The sequence below is a fragment of the Acipenser ruthenus genome, chromosome 6 (assembly GCF_902713425.1).
Source record: "Acipenser ruthenus chromosome 6, fAciRut3.2 maternal haplotype, whole genome shotgun sequence".
In the NCBI taxonomy this organism is placed as follows: Eukaryota; Metazoa; Chordata; class Actinopteri; order Acipenseriformes; family Acipenseridae; genus Acipenser; species Acipenser ruthenus.
In genome coordinates, this window is record NC_081194.1 from 44405085 (window position 1) to 44429727 (window position 24643).

General features: G+C 38.1%; 2 protein-coding genes across 8 annotated transcripts in view; one reads left to right on the forward strand and one right to left on the reverse strand.

Annotated features, from left to right (window-relative positions):
- The window catches only part of LOC117410614 (mitogen-activated protein kinase kinase kinase 21-like), a 47271-nt gene extending 42779 nt beyond the window's left edge, over window positions 1–4492 (reverse strand). For all 7 annotated transcript variants that reach the window (XR_004545709.3, XM_034017287.3, XM_034017286.3 and 4 more), the window contains exon 1: window positions 2585–4492. Coding sequence is in view for 6 of the 7 variants with exons in the window: in XM_034017287.3 (XP_033873178.2) it covers window positions 2585–3371 (787 nt within the window). In the remaining variant the exon portion in view is untranslated. The remainder of the gene's footprint in view (window positions 1–2584) is intronic.
- Window positions 4493–10174: 5682 nt separating this feature from the next.
- pcnx2 (pecanex 2) overlaps window positions 10175–24643 on the forward strand; it is a 148704-nt gene continuing 134235 nt past the window's right edge. The window contains exons 1-2 of the mRNA XM_034017005.3: window positions 10175–10424; window positions 21398–21600. Of these exons, the coding sequence (XP_033872896.3) occupies window positions 10272–10424; window positions 21398–21600 (356 nt within the window). The 5' untranslated portion in view covers window positions 10175–10271. The remainder of the gene's footprint in view (window positions 10425–21397; window positions 21601–24643) is intronic.

Below are 24643 nucleotides of genomic sequence, written 5' to 3' on the forward strand. Positions count from 1 at the left end.
CCTGGCTTTAATAAACCTATAATTAACAATATTAAACCCTGGCCGTTTCTTAATTAAATTATATTATCTGATGAAGAAACAAGCTCAAAGCTATTTTTCTAGCTATACATTCTTTAATTGATCGCTTTACTGTGTAAAGGATGTAGTCACTACATACACACTGTTTGTTTCAGAAAGACATTCTGTCTGGAGACACGCCTCTTGTTAAATTTAGCAAATAAGTAGGCATAATTATTATTATATGTTTATTTAGCAGACGCCTTTAATCAAGGCGACTTACAGAGTCTAGGGTGTGTGAACTATGCATCAGCTGCAGAGTCACTTACAACTACGTCTCACCCGAAAGACGGAGCACAAGGAGGTTAAGTGACTTGCTCAGGGTCACACAATGAGTCAGTGGCTGAGGTGGGATTTGAACCGGGGACATCCTGGTTACAAGCCCTTTTCTTTAACCACTGGACCACACAGCCTCCTGTTAGCAAAGAAACAATTGGGAGGATTAATTCTGAGTTTACATTAAAAGGGGCGCTATTTAAATTACAATCAGGTGATACACAGCAGAGAACCTGTGTAGAGCATTGAGTCAGTCAACACGCCTTTTTTAAATCAGTGTTTCATGTTTATCCTGGTTATTGTAATGCCAGGAAAACGCTAAACTTAATGTGTGGAGTATCGTCCATAGGATTACTCTCACATGACATTGCTGGACTGTTTCTAAACTATTTTATACTTTTTTTATTATTATTGTAATGCCACCAAGAACATAAATTGGTCTTTTCAAAACACTAATTTGTAGACTGAACAACATTGTTAGTGGAAGAATGTAAATATGATTCTCACAAGAGTGCTGGATATTGTTGTTGTAATATAATTCTTAGGTTGTCCTGCTTATTTTAATGCCAGCAATGAGCCAAGTGATCTATAAACATTATGATAGGTTTGAAGTGTCTTCAGGTGCTTTACTTACTATTACAGTAACAAAGTCTTATTAAAAAACACTTGCCTTTAACAAAAAAGAATGGTGGTAATATTTATTAATTTACTTACTTAAACGATCAACATTATATTCATGTGTAATTGCCATGTGTAATTATTAATAAGTTGATTAAAAAGAGTGTGTGTGACGGATAAAACAGAATTGGCCATGTTTGAAAAACTGAATTTTCTATTCCCAAAAATGGAAAATCAGTAGCCCTAAGGCAGTGCAGACACCAGTGTTTTATAGATATAAAGCAATTATATGCAGGCCACCAGTTCAAAATGCCCAGCAAAAAAAAAAAAAAAGCCTGATTACATTGTAAAAAAAAAAAAAAATCTGTGATCAACTATTTAGTTGATTAATCGGTCTGATTAATCTGTTAATCGGAGCAGCCCCCATTTGATATAGAATCAGAGGCAGAGCCACAATAAATGTCTTGTTTAAATTTAAAGCAAATTGTAAAATTATTGAGCTACTTATGTTGGAATATTGTTTCAAAATGGTATAATGCAACAAAAATAATATATTAAAAGGGTTAATGCGTGGCCGAGGGTTTGTCACTGATAATATACCCTTTCTCAGTCAAAAGGCAAGTTTCTCAGTATCATCTTAGAGGGAACGCTGATGATGATGTTTCAATTGGAGGGCCTGTATTTAGCTTGTACATTGAAAAGGTAAAGAAACCTTGAGGGATTTGAACTGATCAGTGCCAGGTACCTTGCTCAAAGCAACATACATTCATTACAAAGGCTTTTTCATCTACAACATATTAATCATGTTTATTGCTTTACTTTTTTTGTTTTATTATCGTCTGCCCCTTACCGATTGTGGTAGAAATGTAACGGCCCCTTACCCGAGATCAAAGAAAAATGTGGACTGTTGGTCAAGATTTATTTATACCCCTCTAATACTTCTACTCTGAGAACACAGATCTGCCTTTCATTATTTTCAAAAGCAAACTTGAAAAGCCTTTGACTAATTCCATTTTGTTTGTCTACAACACCTGTCCACAATACTAGGGTCTGAGGTACACAAAACAGGACATCTGAACAGAGGAGTGGTTGTTAAAAGTTTAAACTCTCTAGAAATCTTACAGTGATCCAACAGGTAACATTAATAATATTATTATTATTATAGTATTGACAACCAATTCATACACTGCGTCTATTGCTGTAATAGTGTACCTTGATACCTTAGAATGACACTCAACACAGCAGTCTGTTGTTTTGTATCCCCCACAGAATCTAATGCTGGATGTCAAAAATGGATGTTAAGGAAGCTGAACTGCTCCCTCACCTCGTTACCATGAGGCAGTGTGAGGATGCTCACATTGCCACTGCTAGTGTTTTCTAGACAGTATTAGATCACATATTCACACAGCTTTCTGGATTGGGGAAATCTCAGCTGTTGGGACTGGACCACAGAAAAATTATAAATAGAATTGATTTTGAACAGAAAAGTTAGAATAGGTACATCACTAAAATTAAATCTGAAGCTATTATCTTAATAATGATCGTAAAAAAAGGATGAAATGGTACCTGGGGATCTATTTATCACAATAACACTCTTTGAATACAGTACAAATACAGTTCAGAATCTACTTACTATTGCTGGATTTGAGGTCCCGGTGAATGATGGGCACAACAGATTCTTCATGTAGGTAGTGCATGCCCCTGGCTATCTGTACAGCCCAGTTAACAAGGATGTGGGGTGGTATCCTGCGCCCAGCCAAAGCCCGATTTAAGGTCCCTCCTCGGGCATATTCCATTACAAGGCACAGATTGGGTTCCTGAAGGCAAACCCCTTCGAGTTGAATGATATTGGGATGTTGCAGCATTGAAAAGAGCTTCGCCTCCTGCTTCACGCTCGCCACTGTGACAGTGATGTCCTCGTCGGGGTCATACCGCACTGCCTTTACGGCTACCTCCTGCTCTATCCAGGTTCCCCTGTACACTTTGCCAAACCCTCCGACCCCAATGATCTCTTCCAGAGTTAGCTCGCTAAAACTGATCTCTACCGGGGAGCTCCTGCCACCATTCTCCACTCCCACAACACTGCTAGAGGGCTGCAGTCTATGATATATTGCGGTTTTGTAGGTAACATAATTGGAGGGGAATATCCCGACCCGATGGTTGATTTTGCCAGTCCACCAGCCTTCATCACCAGAGATGGAAGCGTCCTTTGAAAGCACCTCGACCACATCCCCCTGCCGCAGACTAAGCTCATCCTCCCCGCTGGCTTCATAATCAAACACCGCAGTCCACAACGGATTCGAGCAGGCAGAAGCAGAGTGAGCCAGTGGGCTGTAGGTGGGGGACCCATTCCAAGGACTGTCATTATTGCTGCTCAGCCGTCTTTCACCGTTTTGGAAACCGGCCCGCGAGTGAGACATCTCTGGGCTGCAGCCTCACCATAAGGGGCTGAGTTGTGGCTCCAAAATAGCGCTACCAGCCTCAAATTACTATATCACAGTGAATCAGAAGGTAAACAAAACTTTGCATTTACTTTCAGTCCATGATGTTTGCAAAATGACATCCATTCAGACTGGCATATGGAACCTAAGACTCCGAGGTACTGTAATTCCAAAATTCAGTGTCACGAATATCGTGGAAATTAATTGTCAAAATATGAACTGAATGACATGAATGAAAAATCATACATAACATATCTTCTTTAAAAAAAAAAAATCACAGATTACTTTGTGTTGCTGAGTTTTGTGCAGTCAGGTGACAATGGCAGTCATCATAACTAGTTTAAAACAATGTAAATTATTTTCTGTGGTCATGTCGATTTCAAATTCTTGGAAACAAACAAACAAAAAAAATCTGCCTAACAAGCAATGAGATGATACCACCAACTTTTGATTAATAATAAATTACTAAAAATAATAACAGTTATTACTACGACTACTACAACTAATAATAATAATAATAATAATAATAATAATAATAATAATAATAATAAACAAACACGAAAATGTAACCAGGAATACGAGCAAAGTGTAGTTCAGGTGCTGTCGTGAGACAAGGCAGTGTTTAGAGAAAAAAAAAAAAGCGCTTTGGATTTCTCTCATAGCATGTATTCCAGTCCTGGTGCTACAGAATCCATCGAGTAATGCCTTCGAACAACACCTTCATTCCAGTCACAATCTGGTTACACTAAAATTTAAAACGATATAGTCCTCACCCCGTCGTCTCCCACTCTTGTTGTAGTAATAGTCTGTGGCACCTGCAAAGTTAATGCATTCCTTTCAAACAATTTTTTCCTGAGGCCATTCATTCGTCTGTGGCTTACTCCTTTCAACCTGACAGGGTCCAATTCAAAAACCTCCATACGTGTATTATCCAAATGCCACAGTAAAATCCTGTAATATATCCCCAACTCAAAACAATCCCCACAGTGCCGCCATCACTCCCGGACTCTAACCTGTCTGAGCCCAAGCAAAGGGGAATAGTGGGTGAGTGATTGGGCTGCACAGGAACACGTGACCAGTAATCTTCGTGTAAAACAACAAGGGGAGGAGTTACCTTTTAAAACCCAATTCCACTGTTCTTCTTATGCTTGTGTGTAACCTAAATCGGGAATCTACCATACCATTTTTAGTTTAACGTAGTACCTGCTTGTTTTGGACAGTTATGCAACTGTAAAGTAAAGCAAAATTCAAACTGCCAGTTACTGAAATACGGCTACTCTACACGAAAAATTAAAAAGGAATATAGGCATTGTAGCCTTAGTCAACAGATATATTTGAAAGTAGATATTTTAAAACGTTTAGACAGAATTAATCTGCGTAACACAATTACATCCAAGTTATTCAATATTTGTCCATAGGCTTGTATTTGAAAAATATTATAATTTTAAATCACATATGAGAAATCAGCCAATCACAGAGCAGCATTTCCAAACATTCCTATACCTCTTATATTGTGTATAAATGTCATCCAGTGTATAAAAAAAATTAAGTAAACTAGAAGTTGCAATCAACTTGACGGCGTCCAAGGCATTCTTGTTCCTATCTGTGTTCCATAGTAACCATGACCCTATAAGCTAGTTTTGCACTTTACCTTAAGGAGAGGTCAAAGGTCAGGGTCAAGGCAATTTTTGAATAGCACGTATATGAGTTCCTACTGTATATGTGTTCCATAGTAACCATTATCCTATCTGCACTCTGTAAGGAGTTATAAGCTAGTTTTGCATTTGTCTTTCAGGACAGGTCAAAGGTCACGGTCAAGTTAATTTTTGAATAGAGCATATATGGGTTCATTTGTGTATTCTATAGTAACTATGATACTGTCTAAACTCTCAAAGGAATTCTAAACAAGTTTTGCATTTTAACTTTAGCAAGGTAATATGTGCAAATATGTGCAATTTCATCATAGCTGAAATTTGATTTGCTCACGACGGCCATGGTTTTTTTTATGTAGCGAGTTGGTTTACACAAACTTGATAGACAACCTTGCCAAGGCTATAAACATGTTTATTTTAAAGCATGTTATTTGGTACTGCAAAGCGTTCTCAGTTTGCTTGCCTTGTCTTCCAGGAAACGCATGTACTTCCTAGGTCATATCACCTCAGAATGAAGCTGGTTGGGTACTAACAGGAAAGAAAGTCCTGAAGGGGTGGGGACCATTTCATCAACCTGGTGAAATGACCATGAAAGCACAAGACTGTCAGAAGCAAGGCCTACTAACAGATATTTACTTAATTTAGTGTAGTACCAAATATCAAGTTTGAAAATGAAAATACATGTTTGCTAAAACATTATTTTCAAAACTATACATTTGTTTATGCATGTGCAAAGTGTGGGCAATTTTTTAAATTATTTTGTTAGCTACAATAACTAATATTTCTCACCCATACCAAGTTGCTGTTTAATCTCTAAAAATGCGTAAGTCAGCAAGTCATGTTGGGGATCATCCTATGCAACTTAGGCCAGACAGGCAACATAACAGTGATTGAAAACAATAACATCTTCACTGCTCATTATTTGACCTTGATAGTAGTACAACCAATCTCAAAATTGGCATCAATTCTACACAATACTGGAAACGAATGACAGTACTGTAGTCATTATTAACGTTAGTTCCAACATTAGTTTTTGGTATCTCTGAGATAACCCTGAAAGATATTAGACCTTAGACCATCTATAAAACTGTTTTTAATTCCTTCCCTGTTTTATATACTATTATGGACAAGATTCTCGTGAAACTATTTATTTTTTTCTAATTGGATTATTTTGTAGGGCTAGTATCAAAACCTTTTTTGGTAAATAACAGTTTCTGTTAAGGTTTATCAGATTTGCTCCGATAATTTGTTACGATATGTTAGTGTAATAATAATGAGCTATTTGCATATTTAAATTAATTATCATACTTAAAGGCCAGAAGTGTCTGTGTTTGTACATGCTCAAAGCTGCAAGCGAAAACTGTCCAGGCTTTATATCACAGGTTTCGCTACACAAGCCGATTCTGCTTATCAATAACAAACAGCTTTACAAGAGTACTGTAATTATCTTTGATTATTAGTGCCACTGACAGTATCAGTCCCTTCTAAATACAATTAGCCCCTATACCTAAGCATTAGTAGCCTATGTAACCCACAGTGGGTTTGATGGGTTGCAAGACAGAGGTGTTTACAGTGAAGGAACTTTCATTTTAATACATTGTAGCCTCTTAAAAAAAAAAACAACAACTGGCATAAGGACGATGCAGTCAACCACACAGAAGTCCAAATGACTGTATATGCCTTTCTAGCGAAACTATTTGGGATGTAAGTAGATCTGACTTTTACATACCATTATACAGGCAATCGATGAATCAAACATTCCCCTTTCCTTGTGTTATTTAACCAGGGTTTCTCTGAAACTGTGGCAGCTGTAAGAAAATGGAAATACTCTATACAAAATTACATTTACAGATGGGAGAGATAGCTGAACACCGATAGAGCTAAAACCTATTCAGCTTTTAGGAGTGTTATTTCTTTGTTAGGAGCAGAATCAGTGGGCTTGGTAAATGATTATTATTATTATTATTATTATTATTATTATTATTATTATTATTATTATTTATTATTTATTTCTTAGCAGACACCCTTATCCAGAGCGACTTATAATTGTTACAAAATATTACAGTACAAAGAATCACATTACAAAATATCACATTATAAAATATCACATTACAGATAACAGCAGTTATAAAGTACAATAAAATAAATAGCAAATCAAATTCAAATAAGAGCAAAATAAAGAATACAATAAATAATTACATTTAAGAGCAAGTTAAGAGCAAGAGCAGTAACTTATAGTAAAAAATATTTGCTTATATGAGTAAAGTCCAGTAAGAGCACATAGTAATTACAATAAGTGGATGAGAACAATTTTAGATAAGAGCAATTACAAAAAAAAAAAAAAAAAATGTGACTATGGATACCTATAACAGTAAAATCAAATACACGATACAGGAAGAAGTTATAATTAAGAGCAGTAGTAGAATACAGCAATGTATGGCGCAGTTCAGCGCAGGTACAAGCTGATGCAAGTACTGGTACAATTGTGTGCCATATAGTCCAGTATAGTCGAGAGTTGTGAGGTTTACAGATGCTGTCTGAACAGGTGTGTCTTGAGGAGGCGCCGTAAGGTGGTCAGGGACTGAGCAGTCCTGATATCCGTGGGTAGGTCGTTCCACCACTGAGGGGCAAGGGTGGAGAAGGAGCGGGCTCTGGAAGCGGGGGAGCGGAGGGGGGGGTACAGCTAATCTGCCGGTGTAGGGAGAAATTATATTCTGGTGATAGCAGAGAGCAGAAATGTCAAGACAGCAATAGTCAAGTACAAGAGTACACAAGATTATGATCAAAGCAGACACAATGACAGAGAATGCATGTACTATGACAGGTAAGAAATGAAATATGCAGATGTTAGAAAGTATCCATGTAAGTGGTGAGCTCAATAAATATAACATTTAGAAAAATACATTCAGAATATAGTCAGACTGTAGCATGGACAGGGGCATGTCACTGGATGCCACACAAAAAAGCACAACCAATGGGGCAGGATCAAGGGTCAGCTGGTAATCTGAAAGGATCTCAAAAATAGATGTCCAAAAATGGGAATAAGAGAGGCAAAACATGTAGTGCAAAACTTGTATCAGCAGAGCTCAGACAGAGGAGTCCACTCAAGAGAGAATGGACTCCTCTTCATCCACACAGAGATCCAAACCTAGATTCTACTACTACAGACTTCTCTTTACTTCAGTGTAAAGAGAAAATGGTAGTGTGATACGCTGACCTTTTTGACTTAGCAGGCTAAATGCCTGGCAATATCTAAAATTATAGAGAAGATATACACTAAGATCCACTGAGGCATTCTACACTGCCTGGTCGCCCTAAGCATTGTGATTAATTCCTTTATTTTTTCCTTTTTTACCTTAATCTTTTTGACCTTTTATTTCCTGTGTTTTCAGAACCATATTAATTGATTAAAGATACAGTGTTCTGATGTATTTGTGTGTATTTTGCTATGAAACTAAAATTCAATAAATGAAATAACAAAAAAAAAAAAAAAAGTGTTGTATAATTGAATGTATAATTACTAAGGCTTTAAAATGTCTTTGCCTCTCAAAAGCAGACCAGGGGAGTGGCCACAATGCTATAAGTTCACTTCCTTAGTTACCTGCAACAGGACTCCACCTAATCTGTACATGCTGCACAATGTGAAACTATGTGGGGTCAGATAAAGTCTTATTAGGAACTGACATACTCAGAATATTGCAGTAGTCAGCATTGTCTTTTTGTGTAAACAGAACTTGAAACCTAATTTACCTACCTATAACTACAGGACTGCAGTGTCTAATTTGCAGGTGAGCACAGAAAACACACCAGACAGCTACAGACATAACACAACCAATGACAACTAACACCCTCGGTCCATAATCCAGGGGCCACGCCCCCTGCTCAAATGTATTCCCTCTGTAGCTTTCTCCATTGAAATAGTACTTACCACGCTCTTATCTTTTATTAGAATGAGTAGCATTATTATTGGTGCAACTGCACAATTCAGTAACTTCAGCACAATATTTACAAAACAGTATTTGCATTTGTTGCCAGCGTCAATCACATGAATGATGTGTGCTTTGTTTTTGACACATTAATATAATCTTTTTTTTTTTTTTTAATAATGGTAGTGACTCCAGCCAAGTTGTAATAAAGGGTAAGGAAAACTACTGTGACTATATACAAGACCGAACATCTGGGGTATCACCACAGCTGTATGAAATATTGGAATGCCATTATTCACAGATTTTTGAACGATCTGGACACAATAACAGCCTCTTGGAAAATAACTGTCAAAAACATGTTGGTTCTTCTTGTTCCTCTTGAAAAAGCATAGGAGTTAGTCCCAAGTATGTCTTGTTTACATTGGTCAATTTTGTAGATAACAGGACTATTCAATAGATCTATATGACAGCAGATCTAAATAATACTATTGTTAAAATCCATCCCTGGCATTTTACATATTTTTACAAGCAGAAATACACTGAAGAGACTTGCATGCTGTTACATTTTCAAAACCTTGTTACACAGGGCCCTCAAATAATTATATATACAGTGGCAGTATTTAGATCAATAACCATTCAGATCAATTGAATAGACAGCATCATCTTTCTAACTTGTCACATTTGTATATGGCTGATCCATATACAGTAAAGTCAGTTTTCTAGAATGGACCATCTGCCAACTGAGCACCAACAATTTGCCCATGATGACTGCCACAGGGATATGCAACTTGTGTTTGTGTGTGTGTGTGTGTGTGTGTGTGTGTGTGTGTGTGTGTGTGTGTGTGTGTGTATTTATTTATTTATTTATTTATTTTACAAAATATTTACAGCTGCGGCTGGTTTGCAGTTATAAGAAGTTTGCATTCAATAGGAGTTCCACGTGTAGTATATATATATATATATATATATATATATATATATATATATATATATATATATATATATATATATATATATATATTTTAACATACGTTACCTCGATCCTGATCTGCAAAAACAGTATGCACAGCGAACAGACACAGGAGTCGCAGAAGAAGTGTCTGCTGCTATTTCTCTGAGTTAATCCAGCAGCAGCACCATCACGGCTTTGCCTATGAAGTAGAAAAAATGCACCGTGTCAGAATGAAAGGAGGACGCTGGGTAAAAAAAAAACAGCAGCTGTATCATGGCAGCGTCCTAGGCAGCAATATCTGCAAAGAGTACAATTTACGATTTGATCAAATCCGAAAGGAATTGTAATCATGGGCTCTCAGTTGTTTCAAACTCTAAGACAGGGAGTGTGGGCATCCTTGACAGGGGGTTGGTACCATGACCCGGAGCAAGACAAATTTAACAACTCATGTCATCTCTACCTATGGGTTTTCCTAGTGATTCTCCCCTTATCACTACATCTGGTGAGTAAAAACACGTTTATCACAGTTCTTAATAACTTAACTAGTTTATATCTCAAAATAAATGTTAAAACGTGCCTGAACATGTTCGACAGAGCTGTAGCACTGTGTTCAATTCCAGTACAGTCTACACATGTAACCATTGGGCTTTAAAATAAAAATGCAGTGATGGAGATATTTGTCTAGGTTACAATTGTTTAGTTTATCATAGCACGGTGTGAAAACCACGTTACATTATAGCGAGCATTCACCTTTGGAATGTCGCATTTTTTGCCCGCATTGTATCCCACAGTACGTTGAATCGCGTGGCAGTCACCCCACAAATAAGCACCAGTCAGCGGCAGTCAACATCCAGTAATATGTGGAGACGAAATACTAGAGTAATGTCGTTTTTTTTAAATGTGCACATGAGGTTTTGATAGCCTAGCCCTAGATATATACTAGTGGAACTACACTGATATTTCAGCATTATTATTAGTAGTAGTCGTAGTACTACGACTACTACTAATAATAATAACAATTGTGGGTCAAGTGTTTGGTGATAACAATTTGTATGCGTTAAAAAGAAGTAAAATATAGTACTGGTATCTATATAATAAACAAATGATGCTTTCAATTTTATTTGGAAAATGCACAACATAAATACCGGGGTAAACTGGATACACTCGTCAAACATATTTAAATGGATATTATTTGAAAGATCTATTTGTACAGTACAATATAAAACTCATAATATATGTGTGGGACTAAATCAAATGTGAACTACTACAGTTACAGCTAAGACAATTTAATGTTTAAAGGAGTCATATTTAGGTCATGTCTGACACCTGCTCCTTGAATCAACTTTCTCTGCTCTATCAGAATAAAATGAAATTGCATTTTCCAAGTGACTTCGTAATATGGAAAACATCTTGCATTACATTTTCCTCATTCACCATTTCTGATATATTTGTATGTATTTGTAATTTATGCCCCTACCCACCCTCCAACATGCACTTATTTCATTTTAAATGTGTTTTGTTTATTATTATTGCACTGGTAAAATAAAACGGAATAACACAAAAACATTTCAGGAGATCAAGACAAACTGAAATATTTAGTACAAAATTATTTGCATTGAACAGATTGTGTTAATACAGTGGTGCAATGGAATGCATGGAGTTAGACTGTGTATTGATAGACAGTATCAATCAGTCAATCAGTCTTTATTTTATATAGCACCTTTCATAGTGGACCACCATCACAAAGCGCTTTACAAGATGCAGTAACAACAAGAAAATCCATAATACTGTAAATACAGACAAATGCATAATACATGCTATACATTAAAAAAAACAATCCATAATACATTAGATACAGTGCAAAGTGCATAATACATGATAGTAGCATAATACATGAAATAGTAGCAGCAACACAGCAGCTAATAGCAGATATCAGGCTTAAAGAGCATGGAAAGCAATAAAGAACAGGTGGGTCTTGAGAGTTGATTTAAAGCGAGCGAGGGTAGGAGCATCATGTACCAAAGCTGGGAGAGAGTTCCAAAGAGTCGGAGCCATGAAGCTAAACAAGCTTTCACCAAGTGTGGTGCACTTTTGCTTGGGGATAACAAGCAGGCCAGAGTCGGAGGACCTCAGCTTGCGGACAGGGACATAGCAGGTCAGCAGGTTGAGGAGGTACTCGGGACCTGTGTGATGAAGGGCATTGTAGGTAAGCAGGAGAGTTTTGAAAATAATCCTGAACTTTACAGGTAGCCAGTGCAGCTGGGAAAGACGGGGGGTGATGTGATCATGTTTTTACATCTGGTAAGGATCCTGGCAGGGGCATTCTGAACTAACTGCAGTCGGTTTATGGTGCGTGCCGGGAGACCACCATATAGAGAGCTGCAGCAGTCGAGTCGAGAGGAGACAAATGCTTGACAAAGTATCTCTGCTTTCGGGAGGGAAAGGTAGGGACGGACTTTGTAGATGTTTCAAAGATGGTAGAGGAAGATTTGACCACAGAGGAGATGTGGGCATCAAAGGAGAGGTTGCTGTCAAGAAGTACACCAAGGCTTCGTACTGTGGGGGAAGGCAGCAGCAGACAGTTTCCGAGGTTCAGGGAAGCTATATTTAGATTCTTAAGTTGAGTTTTAGATCCTACTAGGAGTTGTTCAGATTTTCTAGTGTTTAGCTGAAGAAAACAGTGTCGACTATATGTGTAAGGGTGGCATTGTAGAGGGTCACCACATCATCAACTGAGGATGGGAGAGTACCAGTTAGAGGGGATGCAGAGACACATTCCGAGAGTTTCAGAGGATTCAGCAGATTCTTGGGATCAGTAGTGGAGGAAGGAGGAGGGAGATTAATATTTGCAGTGACTAAGAGAGAGAGAGAGACATCCGAGACGGAGAGATTGGAGATATCAAGGCCCCTGGTGATGAGCAGATCCAGGGTGTGTCCACAGGTGTGAGTGGGGATGTTGACAGATTGAGAGAGTCCAAGACAGTCCAGAAGCGTGTTAAAGTTGGTCACTAGGGCGACTTACAATTGTTATAAGGTATCACATTATTTTTACATACAATTACATTATTTTTTTACACATTATTTTTACATACAATTACCCATTTATACAGTTGGGTTTTTACTGGAGCAATGTAGGTGAAGTACCTTGCTCAAGGGTACAGCAGCAGTGTCCCCCAGCTGGGACTGAATCCACGACCTTCCAGTCAAGAGTCCAGAGCCCTAACCATTACTCCACACTGCTGCCCTATGAGTAGGATTTTGTCAGTAGAAGTGCGGACGAGGGAGAGGAATTCTGAAAACTCGGCAGTAAAAGCAGAGTTGCTCTTAGGTGGACGGTAGATAACAGCAAGGGTGAGGGACATGAGAGAGGGGAGCTTGATGGCGAGATGCTCAAGTGAAGAAAAGGTGCTTTGGTACTTCAGTGCCAAAAGATATCTGGTGCTTTAATCACTGAGTTTTCACATTGTTGTCACTGCCTGTCATGTTTTATATTTTAAAGTAAGCCAAGTACACTATATAGTTGTGTAAAGAAGCATAACATGTCATTAAGACAAATTAACATTGCTTTATGAAACTAATCTGTCAGTAAAGGCAAGCTGGCCAACAATATTTTAAGCTGTGTATGTGAATCCTTTAGGAAGTTAGTGTCCCAAGAACGTATGGCCTTTTGGTTACAAGGGTTCTCAGTAGAATACAAAGGATAACATGGTACACAGTAGTAACTCTTCTTTGAAAATAACAATTTATGGGACATGTGAGGCAATATAGGTACCATAATTTTCAGATCTAGCTGTGCACCTGTGTAAAACGTGCTCTGATGCATTCCATGCACTTTTTGCCATTCCTGTAATGAGTTTGTTGTATTCCACGATCTTTTGGATAATGTGCACTGTTAAGCCCGCCGCTCACAGCCCGACTCAAGCCATCCCGACTCATCTCATCTCAACTGGCCATACAGAGTCTGGATGAATGGTATCAGTGTGCGTGCATTTAAAACCAAGATTGTGCAGATTTCAGTCAGGATGTCTTCAGACTTGAAGATTGAACATGTTGAATCTTTTTCAGACGCAGTTTCGTTCACTCTGATCAGTCTGTCTGTGTGCAGCAGTTGCCGACCAAGACTGACTGAGACCGATTAGTCATAAGGGTGTCAACCAATGGTGAAGCAGGTTTAAGTGACGTAGCTTGTCATGTAACTTGTCATGCAAGATGGCGGAATATTGACATCTTTAGTTCCACATGTAAAAATACATTAGTCTTGAATTGCTCTTAGTGTCCGGAATTCAAAAATACCAGATATGTGCACATTATAATAGTTTTTTTAGGCGTTTACTAATCAAAGGTAAATTATCGGTTTACCTTTTTGTTATCAATCTATTGGCAGCCTATATCTTCTTACTGCGCTAAAACAGAAGTAACCGGTGCGTCGATCTCCAATAGGTCACAAATCACAAGCCCCTAGATCCACATGCTGAGAAAAAAAACGCCAAAGTCAAATAAAAAAAATCAACAGTTTGGATTTTATTTACCACAGGCTAAAGTGTAGTAGAAAAACTATACAAAAAGCCAAACACTGTCTGAAACGTTTGCACGGTGTAAATGGTCAATAGCTAAATTAATAGGTTAAGCGCTTCTTTTGGTTGCCTCACGGCGCTGTCTCCGCAGTCTAATCAGCATACGATGCCATGCATAATACGAGGGTCGCTATGTTGGGCTAAGTTAATACAAAAATGTGTACAGGGCAGTAGTCATTAAATTTGCATACATAGTAATCACCAGTATATAGTTGTGGTCAGTAATTCAGTCAGTGTGCGACACCCATTCAGGAAAAACTCATTTGTGACGTCAAACCAAAACTGAGCACAACTGATCGCAGAATCTGTGCATACTCAGATGAGATGAGTCGGGACGGCTTGAGTCGGGCTGTGTGCAGCGGGCTTTAGGGACCCTGGTATATCGGTTCTTAACACTGCATTCCTCTGCATGATTCACATAGCAACAAGCAGTATACAGTAAGCAACTAACTCTGCCTTAGCACAAGAAAAACAGATCACATTCAAAACACTATGGAGAACTTTTAGATTCAAATTTTTAGATTTTGTGCAGGAAACTATATTTAAAAAATATTTAGCTTAAAAAAGTATCCTCTTTGAAATTAATAGTAAGGCTAGATTTAAATTTAATGTGACACTTGCCTCCGTTTGACATCTCACTCCCTGCACAGCTTCAGGTAACATTTAATGCGACTTCTGTTTAAACTTTTTTTTTGATTTTGTATTTAGTATTTCATAAGAATTACAATCTGGTTAAATGGAGCTTTATACTGTCCATTTTGTGTTATTGCATTTGAAACTGAGTAAAATACCATCAATATATTTGGTACTGTGTATGGAGTGCCATTTGTGCCAAAACTATTAATCAATTAATTTGTCAATTCACCAAGTAATTAGTCAATTAATTAATCAATTCCTGCATAAATTCATACATTACATTATTAATTTCTTAGCAGACGCCCTTATCCAGGGCGATTTACAATTGTTACAAGATATCACATTATTTTTACGTACAATTACATTATTTTACATACAATCACCCATTTATACAGTTGGGTTTTACTAGAGCAATCTAGGTAAAGTACCTTACTCGAGGGTACAGCAGCAGTGTCCCCCACCTGGGATTGAACCCACGGCCGTCCAGTCAAGAGTCCAGAGCCCTAACCGCTACTCCACACTGCTGCTGTAGATTAATTCGTCAATTTGTCCATCAATTCTTCAATTCATTTGGCAATTCATCAATTAATTAATCAATTTTGAAAGGTTTTTAAAGAAATGCTCCAGGCGGCCATATTGGTTTACGCACAAACACCATTTTTGAAAAAGTCAATTGTATTGATACAGGGATGATGTTTGTCAACTTTGGAGTTAATCAAATAAACCGTTTTTCAACTGAAGCGTTTTTAAATTTAAGAAGAAAATGCAGAAGCTAGTTTTGAAATCTTGGGAATAATAATAATAATAATAATAATAATAATAATAATAATAATAATAATAATAATAATAATAATAATAGGCTTCCAGCCATTCTGGCTTGGAATAATAATAATAATAATAATAATAATAATAATAATAATAATAATAATAATAATAACATGAAAATCCATCAAGGTGTTTCCATAGATGTTATCATGAGATAGATTCTGTGTTTTTTATTTTATTTTGTTTCATCTGTGATTCAGGGATTCGGTAGGCACCAAAGTAAACCATTCACAAATTGATGGATGAATTGACAAATTAATTTATGAATTGATGGGTGAATTGATTAAATAATTGATGAATTGCCAAATCAATTTATGAATTGATGGATGAATTGATTAATTAATTGATGAATTGCTGAATTAATTTATGAATTGATGAATTAATTGACAAATCATTTATGAATTGATGGACAAATTGATGAATGAATTGACAAATTAATTTATGAATGATGGATGCATTGATTCATTAATTGATGATTTGCTGAATTAATTTAATAATTTTTGCATGAATTAACAAATTAATTGATGAATAGTTTTGGTGCAAATGCGCTCCATAACACAAGCTTGTTGAATTTCACAATTAGATACCACATGGCTGTTCTCAAAAAAACTTTTTTTTCTAACTTTGTTGGTATAATAGTAAAATAAAGCATTACAAAAAAAAAATGGCATTGGATTGTATTTTACATTAAGATGAGGTTATGTAATGAAAACATTGTATCTCAGTTATTGCTAATGTTCAAGAAACCATTACTGAAAACCATTATTGAAAATCTTTGAGCGAGACTTTTAATGAACAATCCTGTCAGGACATTTAATGACAGCCGTCACATTGCCAAGAACTTTGTGAGTGTTGGAAACATCTTTGCAAACTTCAATTGTTAATCTAATAGCTTTGGGTTTGTCAGAAAAGAAGCTGAAGATCAACGATCAAAGTACAAGAAGAAAACAAGATAACTACTTGTTTGTTGGAAGCTACCTGCCTATAAAGGAAGAAGGGGATCTACCATGCACTACTTTTTCCTTTTTGTTATTATTTTCCATTTTTTTTTTAATCTAATTCATCTAACCATCTTTTATTATTTTTGCTCCTAATGAAAACACATAAAATACTATTTTCAGTCTTAGACATTTTTGGGCTTTGTATATTTTAGCATATAATGTGTCCAAGTTTGTATATTTGTAGAAATTATAAGCAATTACATCTTAATTGGGACTTGGATAGTATACTTGCCATTTTGTTGCCTAATTAAGTCAGCTATATTTTAGCAATTGTTCCTACAAATGTAAAACCATGCTGATCATGGAATGCCAGTGACTGTGATATAACGGCTAACATAATAACTATCTTTCCACCTTCTGCACAGAATCTTCTGCTGCATGCACTTTCTGTACACTGCAAAGCACTGTAACCAGACACAGTTATGTATATAAAGTATTATAATACACACACCACAGCAAGAAACATAATAGTTTGTAATCATTTGCAAATGGGAGATTGCTGTTGTGACGTGTGAACTGCAACATCTTGCTTCAAACAGTATCTATGAGAATAAATAATAATAATACAGTGCTCCCTCGCTGTAACCGGGTCTCGGGGGACACACAATATGAGCGTTATAACCGAAGAGCGTTATAAATGGGGGAGGAGGGGGGGGCGACGCGGGACACATAACAACACACATCTGACTAAAATACAAAATAAAATATCGCCCTCTCTATAATGCACATATAGCAAAGCAAAAATGTAACTTTCTGCGAATTAACCACCCATAAAGCACCATGTAATCAACGTTATAACATTCCCACTCATGGATAATTTTAATTAGCAGTTTTTAAACTATTAATAGCCTGGCTAAACGACGGTTGGGACTTCAGTTCGAATTGACAGACAAGCAAACCAAGTGCGAGAAGGAGAGTGGGTCGGGAGAGGGGAAGAGGGAATGGGCTCGCCCCAGGTTCGGCTGCCGGAACGGGGCTAAAGCGAAGCTGAAGGGTCTCGTCTCCGAGGTTCTTAGCTGAGGAGGAGGGAGAGAGTGTGGTAGATTCCAGAGGAATGGAGATAGAGAGATCAGAGGAGGAGGAGGAGGGAAAGAAAAGGAGGTCAGATTTAGAGAGGTTGAGTTTGAGGTGATGCGAGTGCATCCAGGAGGAGATAGCAGACAGACAGGTAGAGATACGGGAGGGGATGGTGGAGTCAGAGGGGGGGAAGGAGAGGAAAACCTGAGCATCATCAGCATAGAAATGGTATGAGAAACCATAGGATGTGATGAGGGGGCCCACGGAGCGGGTGTAGAGAGAGAATAGGAGAGGACCCAAGACTGACCCTTGGGGGACTCCTGTTGAGAGAGGGCGAGGTGTGGAGGTTGCTCTGTGCCAGGTTACCTGGTAAGTGCAGTTGGAGAGGTAGGAGGAAAACCAGGCCAGAGCAGTGCCAGAGATTTCCAGGTCAGCGAGAGAGGATAGTAGAATAGAGTGATTGACAGTGTCAAAGGCAGCAGAGAGGTCAAGGAGAATTAGGGCAGAGGAGAGAGAGGCAGCTCGGGCAGAGTTTAGTGAGTTAGTGACAGACAGGAGGGCGGTTTCAGTGGAGTGTGCAGAGCGGAAGCCAGATTGGAGAGGATCGAGCAGAGAGTGTACAGCCCGCTCGATGGTTTTGGAGAGGAAGGGTAGGAGGGAGACAGGACGGTAGCTCTGGAGGGAGGTGGGGTCGAGGGTAGGTTTTTTGAGGAGGGGAGTGATAGAGGCTTGTTTGAAGGCAGAGGGAAAGAAACCAGAAAGGAAGGTGTTGAGAAGGGAGGAGATGAAGGGAAGCAGAGCAGGAGCAGCAGCTTGAAAGAGGTGAGTGGAGAGGGGGTCCAGGGCACACGTGGTGGGTTTGTGACCCTGGAGCAGGGAGGAGTGGTCAGAGTCTGAGAGGGGAGAGAAGGTGGAGAAGGAGGGTGAGTTAGTAGGGGATGCAGTGGGTGTAGGGGTTGGAGCAGAAGGGGGTGCGGGGGAGGGAGAGGTGTTAAAGAGTTTGCGGATATCTGAGATTTTAGAAGAGAAGAAAGAGGCAAAGTCATCAGAGAAGATAGAGGAGGGAGGAGGTCTAAGTTGAAGTGCTTTAGTTCTAGTTGCCTCCTGCCATAGATATGTGTAACCAAGGCTAGGCCAGCCAGTATCTATAGAAGTAAGAGCCAGCGCCATCTAGTGATCTGCCACTTTGCAAACAAATTGCACATTGCACTGCTGTGCACTAGATAGTGCTGGTACTTACTAATATAAATACACTTTGACTGATCTAGCCTACTGTACATTACATATATGTAGCTTCTGTGATTGTCCCTGTTTCTTGTAGTACTATGCGTTGTCTATGTTTACTTGTTCTGTTTTTTTGCCTGGTCCGGAGCCTTTGTGATGGTGAAAGCAGTGAAGACTGAGAAACCGAAAGTAAAGTATATGAATCACTCCGTTTATTTACTCAGTCCCGACAGTTTGCACACATAAATTCAATGTCCATATCACTCAATGCAAATATATTCACAAACTTGAATAAAAACAAATGAAAACCGAGTATAACGTCTCAGAATGCTTATTAAACTTGATACACTGAGACCCCGTCGGGAAACAAGAGAGCCTGTCCCTTCAAAACATTGTGTTTTATACTTTGTTTCCAGGGGTCCCCCTTGCAACACTAACTCCTGTTCTCTAAGGTTCCCCTTTCTTTTAATATAGCAGCAGTGGTGAATTTGTTTATTTACTAATGGTATGGGGCTAAGGCCAGTTTCTTTGGGGAAGCACATTATTTATTTATTTCTCTTAAAGATTTAAATCATCTTGCTACATATGTATATGTCAAGGCAACTAGAACCAAAGAGCATCCCCTGAACGGAAAGTCAAAGCACCTTAGTACAGACTTCAAAATATATATTTTAGAAATTGCAATAAGAACCACTATGAATTATTGCAAATATCATAAACAGGCAAGGGAATAGTAACGAAAATCTGAAAATGTAATTTCAAGGTACAGTGCACTGCGTTTATAAGAATCACATTTGTCCCAGATGATTTGATTCTTATAAGCAGTTGATTCTTAAAAGCAGACCGATATGATTACTGTGGTTGAGAATTAAAGCTTTGTTCCCTGCTGTGTAACGGTTTGACCACTAGATGTCATGAGTTCCCGCATGTATGCACAGGGACCACACAAAGTATTGTTTAGTTAGTTCTACTGAAAGCAAGGTTTATTTTGTTTGTTTGTTTTATTAGCAGTTGTTTCCCCACCACACTGTAAGAAAAATAAAACCAACACCGGTTTTAAACTGCAAATAAGGACTCCAGCTTGATCATTTACACTGCTCTTGGCCATGTCACATAACAATTAGCAAAAGCGCCTCCGCGCGTCAACAGTTTACATACAGTATACAAATGTCAATGGTACTCAATCACTGAGGATAATACATCAAAACACGTCCTTGTGAGTAAGCAACTTGTTATATGATCACGGTTATGTTTACTCAAGGCTGCAAAATCCTATTTTACTACAGTTGAGAAGCAATCGCCTCGTGAGGGTGCATAGTTTAACTGCCCTGAAATGTGTTACGTGTAGTGGCCTTTGAATTAAAATGACATTACAGTACAGTATTTTACTGTCAGGACTACCACTGCATTTAAGCATCTGTGGCTTATTTATTTTCTGTTGCGATGCGAATCTCACAGTTTTTGAATAAGTGGAGATGCAAAACTCCGAAATCCCCTTTCCCCCCGTCCCGTCCCGTCCCCTCCCCTCCCCTCCTCCTCCTCACCGTGCCGTGCCGCAATCCCACTCCCTCTACATGCATATCACACAATAACACTGCTGTACTCAGTATGTATTCAATGAATGTGTATTCACTTTTTTTAAACACATTTTCACTAACAGAGAACACAAAAAACAATGCAGTGGTGCAGTCACCGTTTGATTACAAACAATGCAGTGTTTCCTGCATCATTGCAAGATCCACGCTGCGTACGTGCCTAATCACGTGAGCTGTGATCAAATTCAAAAACAGCTTTATTGGCTGTACACGTCATTGCACTTGATCAAGTACCGTATTATATGTAGTCAGTTTGCCCCGAAATGATTCTTACAAGCAGATTATTTTACATTGGATAGTATAGGAATGTTTTTGTCACAGTGATTATGATCACTGTATGCGGTTCATTCTTATAGTGCACTGAGTGGAAAAAGTCATTTATTTTAGTTATCATTTATTTTACTTTTGTGTGATGCAAATTACACACACATTTAAAGTGATTTACATTTATAGTGATTTACAATGTATGAAACAGTAAACAAAAAAAAAACAAGTCAATCCAAGATCCTCAAATAACATCATTTTCAGTTAAACATTTACTGTTTAAATGTTTAAACTTTTACAGCCTTATCCTAAATGTTTTCTCTTTCTCTTCTTTTCCAGGCTCTGCCCCCCAATACAGTTGCACTGGGAATTTACTGCAGCTCTGTGACTGCATTTTTCATTCTGATTAAGGTGGTCAACTTCCGTCTACATGTGATGTTCGACAACGGAGAGATAGTGACCCAAAGCAGCATTTCAGATGTTGGAAAAGTTGGAGAAAAAAAGACAAATGGTTCTGATCCCTTGCTCCCCACAAACTTAAGGTAGGCACTAAGGAGTGGCAGTCAGCCCTGCCCATTGTGACTGAAACTATGTTTTTTTAGAGAGTATGTCAGGGGTATCATTCTTTGCATAACAAATAAAAAGGTAGGGATTATTGATCATCATTGGAAAGGGACAGACATGACTTTCCAGTGACCATGTTGGTACTACAGTATGTGTTTGGAGCTTTTTTTGAGCCAATACACCTGCAAATTGAGTTGTATTCTGAATGTAACACTCGTATGAGATATAACTATTTAAACATTTATACAGGGTAATATTATGAAGCTAAAATGTTTGGCTACTTCCGTTTCCAAGTGCATGTTCAACACAGCCTCCCTCAGTCCCAACACAAAACACAACTGTGGCAGGGCAAGGAGCCCTGCACATGAAAAGGGGGCAGGACAAAGCCCTGCGATAAATGTATCAGTTATTTTTAGAATGGGGTTTTGGAATGGGGTTTTGGTTTTGCTGTATTATTATTATTATTATTATTATTATTATTATTATTATTATTATTATTATTGTCGTTATTGTTATGGTTTATTTATTTATAAATATGACGGCGGAGCCGTGTTTTGTTATTGTTTTGTATTGTTTCGCAGCGTGGATGGGAAGCCCCATCCACATTAAAAACCCCCCGAATTAATTAATTGTTTAATTTTTGCTAATCACCTGTATATAAGCCTGCAGCTCTCTGCACTCGGTGTGGGTGTTCAGTGGAGAGAACGTGAGAGAGCGAGGAGAAAAAGGAGAAAAGAATTTTAAAAAATCAACAAATGATCAGTGAAAGCGATCTGCCCAGCCTGACCTGTGTATTTGTGTTTGTGTTCGTGATTTGTGTTTAGTTTAAACTTTTATTTTCGCTCTGTGAGCAGTTTTTGTTTATTTGTTTTTATTATTTAAATAAATGGCACACGCCGCGTCTTTTTGCACCGCCGCAGTATTTTTCCCTTTGTTTTCTTCCTGCTTCTGGCCTGATGTCACCACGTCAGTCATCCAGTCACAGCAACCTTTTCCTTTTTGATTTTTTTTTTTTTTTACTCTGGTAGAGCTGCCACACTACTCAACACAGAAAAGTTAGTCCTTTATCACTGTATATGTTGAAGCTTTCTCTTGCCGCTCTACACCTTACACTTCACACTTGTCAAACTGAAGCAGCTTTTATATTCTGTTCACAGTTGAAATGCACTGTCAAATACAGCAGGAGCTATAGCTTACTGTGTAGAGATTAGAGCTTATTTTCTCAATACTCTATCAAGTTACAGCTTATAGACCGGAGGTGCTCACAAACTGTTCAAATTACATTATTAAATACAAACAAGATATTGGAAACTAAAGACACTAAATAGTAAAGACAAACAGTATATGTATTGTTGTTTGGACTGTGCTGAATCATGCACAGCAAATCATATTATTGCATATGGCACAGCACAGCTTGCCAGTGTAACACACAAAGGAGAACAATATGGTTAACGTCTTAGAAGCCATTATCTGGGTTACTCATGAGTGACCACGTGCTGTCTATTAATTGAGGTTCAGTCAGAACAACTCTTGACATTTAAAAACAACATTTTGTGAGAGAATAAAAACAGTTGTATCGCAGCATTTGACTTGCTTGGTTTTGGTGTTCGGCCTTGCCTTTCAGGATACTTGATGGTGCTTTGAAAACTGGAGCTGAGAGATAGGCAAAGGGGCAGTTTGATTGTCAACCCCCTAGTGGGGCCAAAATGAGGTAGAGGTTGGAGAAGGAGGTAAGCTCAATAGCAAGGTTTAGATTTGGCTGGCTTAAATACCATTGGCTGTGCCACTGATTGAATATTGACACAAATGTGTGACATAACTTGTTAGTCCAAAGTCTGCTTGACTTTTTATTGCCATCCCTTAGGCTTTGCAGTGTGAATAATTCATGCTTATATAATAAAATACAGTATTTTATTTTGAGAGAAAATCTTTCTATTTCAAATGAATGAATTACTCTTTTTTTATAAAGAGTTAGGTTTAGGTCTATTCCATACTGAAAATATGAAAAGAAAAATAGATTAGCATCCTAACTGCTGACCGATTTTCAGATTTGCAGACTGAAATAAACCTTTTTTTTTTCAGCCTGCCCACTGAGTTGATGCAGCATGGCAACTTGTTCCTATTACAAAGGAATTTAGTGCTCATGAAACAACAATGGCATTGTGTATAGGTCTTCCCCTCTCTACTCTGACCTGAACACTCTCACTCGCCATTTAGTTCTGGACTTCCCCTATGTGTGTTGTAGTTTTGTTCTCTGGAATGTCCACTGGTGTGCACGTTGAGACCTGAGCTAGATTGGAGCCCAGTCTTTCAGAGAGTAATGAATTAGACAGTCACGCCACAAACCTTGAGAAAGTAAAAAATATATATATATACAGTATATATACAGGGTTAAAAACTCACGCTCGCCACTCGCTAATTAGGCTAATTAAGTCTGATGAGGACTAGTTGATGTCTGTGTCTCAGTAGTCCTCCGGGCGAGTATTTAAAACTAAAGATGTCATTAGCAAAGGGGGCTGGTTGACTAATGAGATAAAAACAAAAAATAGGCCACGTTTTACTAAACATTTTAAAACTAATAAATAAACAATTACCATAATGAACACTATCATGATATGTTGTTTAAAACATAATAACACAATATATTCATCATTAAGTTCAGTTCTGGCTATAAACAACACTAACATGATTAAAGTTTGGGACTCTCTGTCTGTAGCTTGGTGTTGTTTTCATTATCATCAGCATATTTTAGGTTATTGGAAGCTGAAATTACATACATACATTTCATATACCAATACAGTACTGGTGAGTGATAATCAGTTCGTTTGAAAACCAGGCTTTAATCACTGATAATAAGTGCATAAGCGGCGATTCCGTGAGTGCTCCAGGGTTCAAGCACCAATGGGGTACAAATTACAAACCAGAAGGCGATCCTTCACATATTCAAATCCACTCTGCTGCCCGCCTGGTGTTCTCTCTGCCTCGCTTCGCCCACGCTACTCCACTACTCTGCTTGCTCCG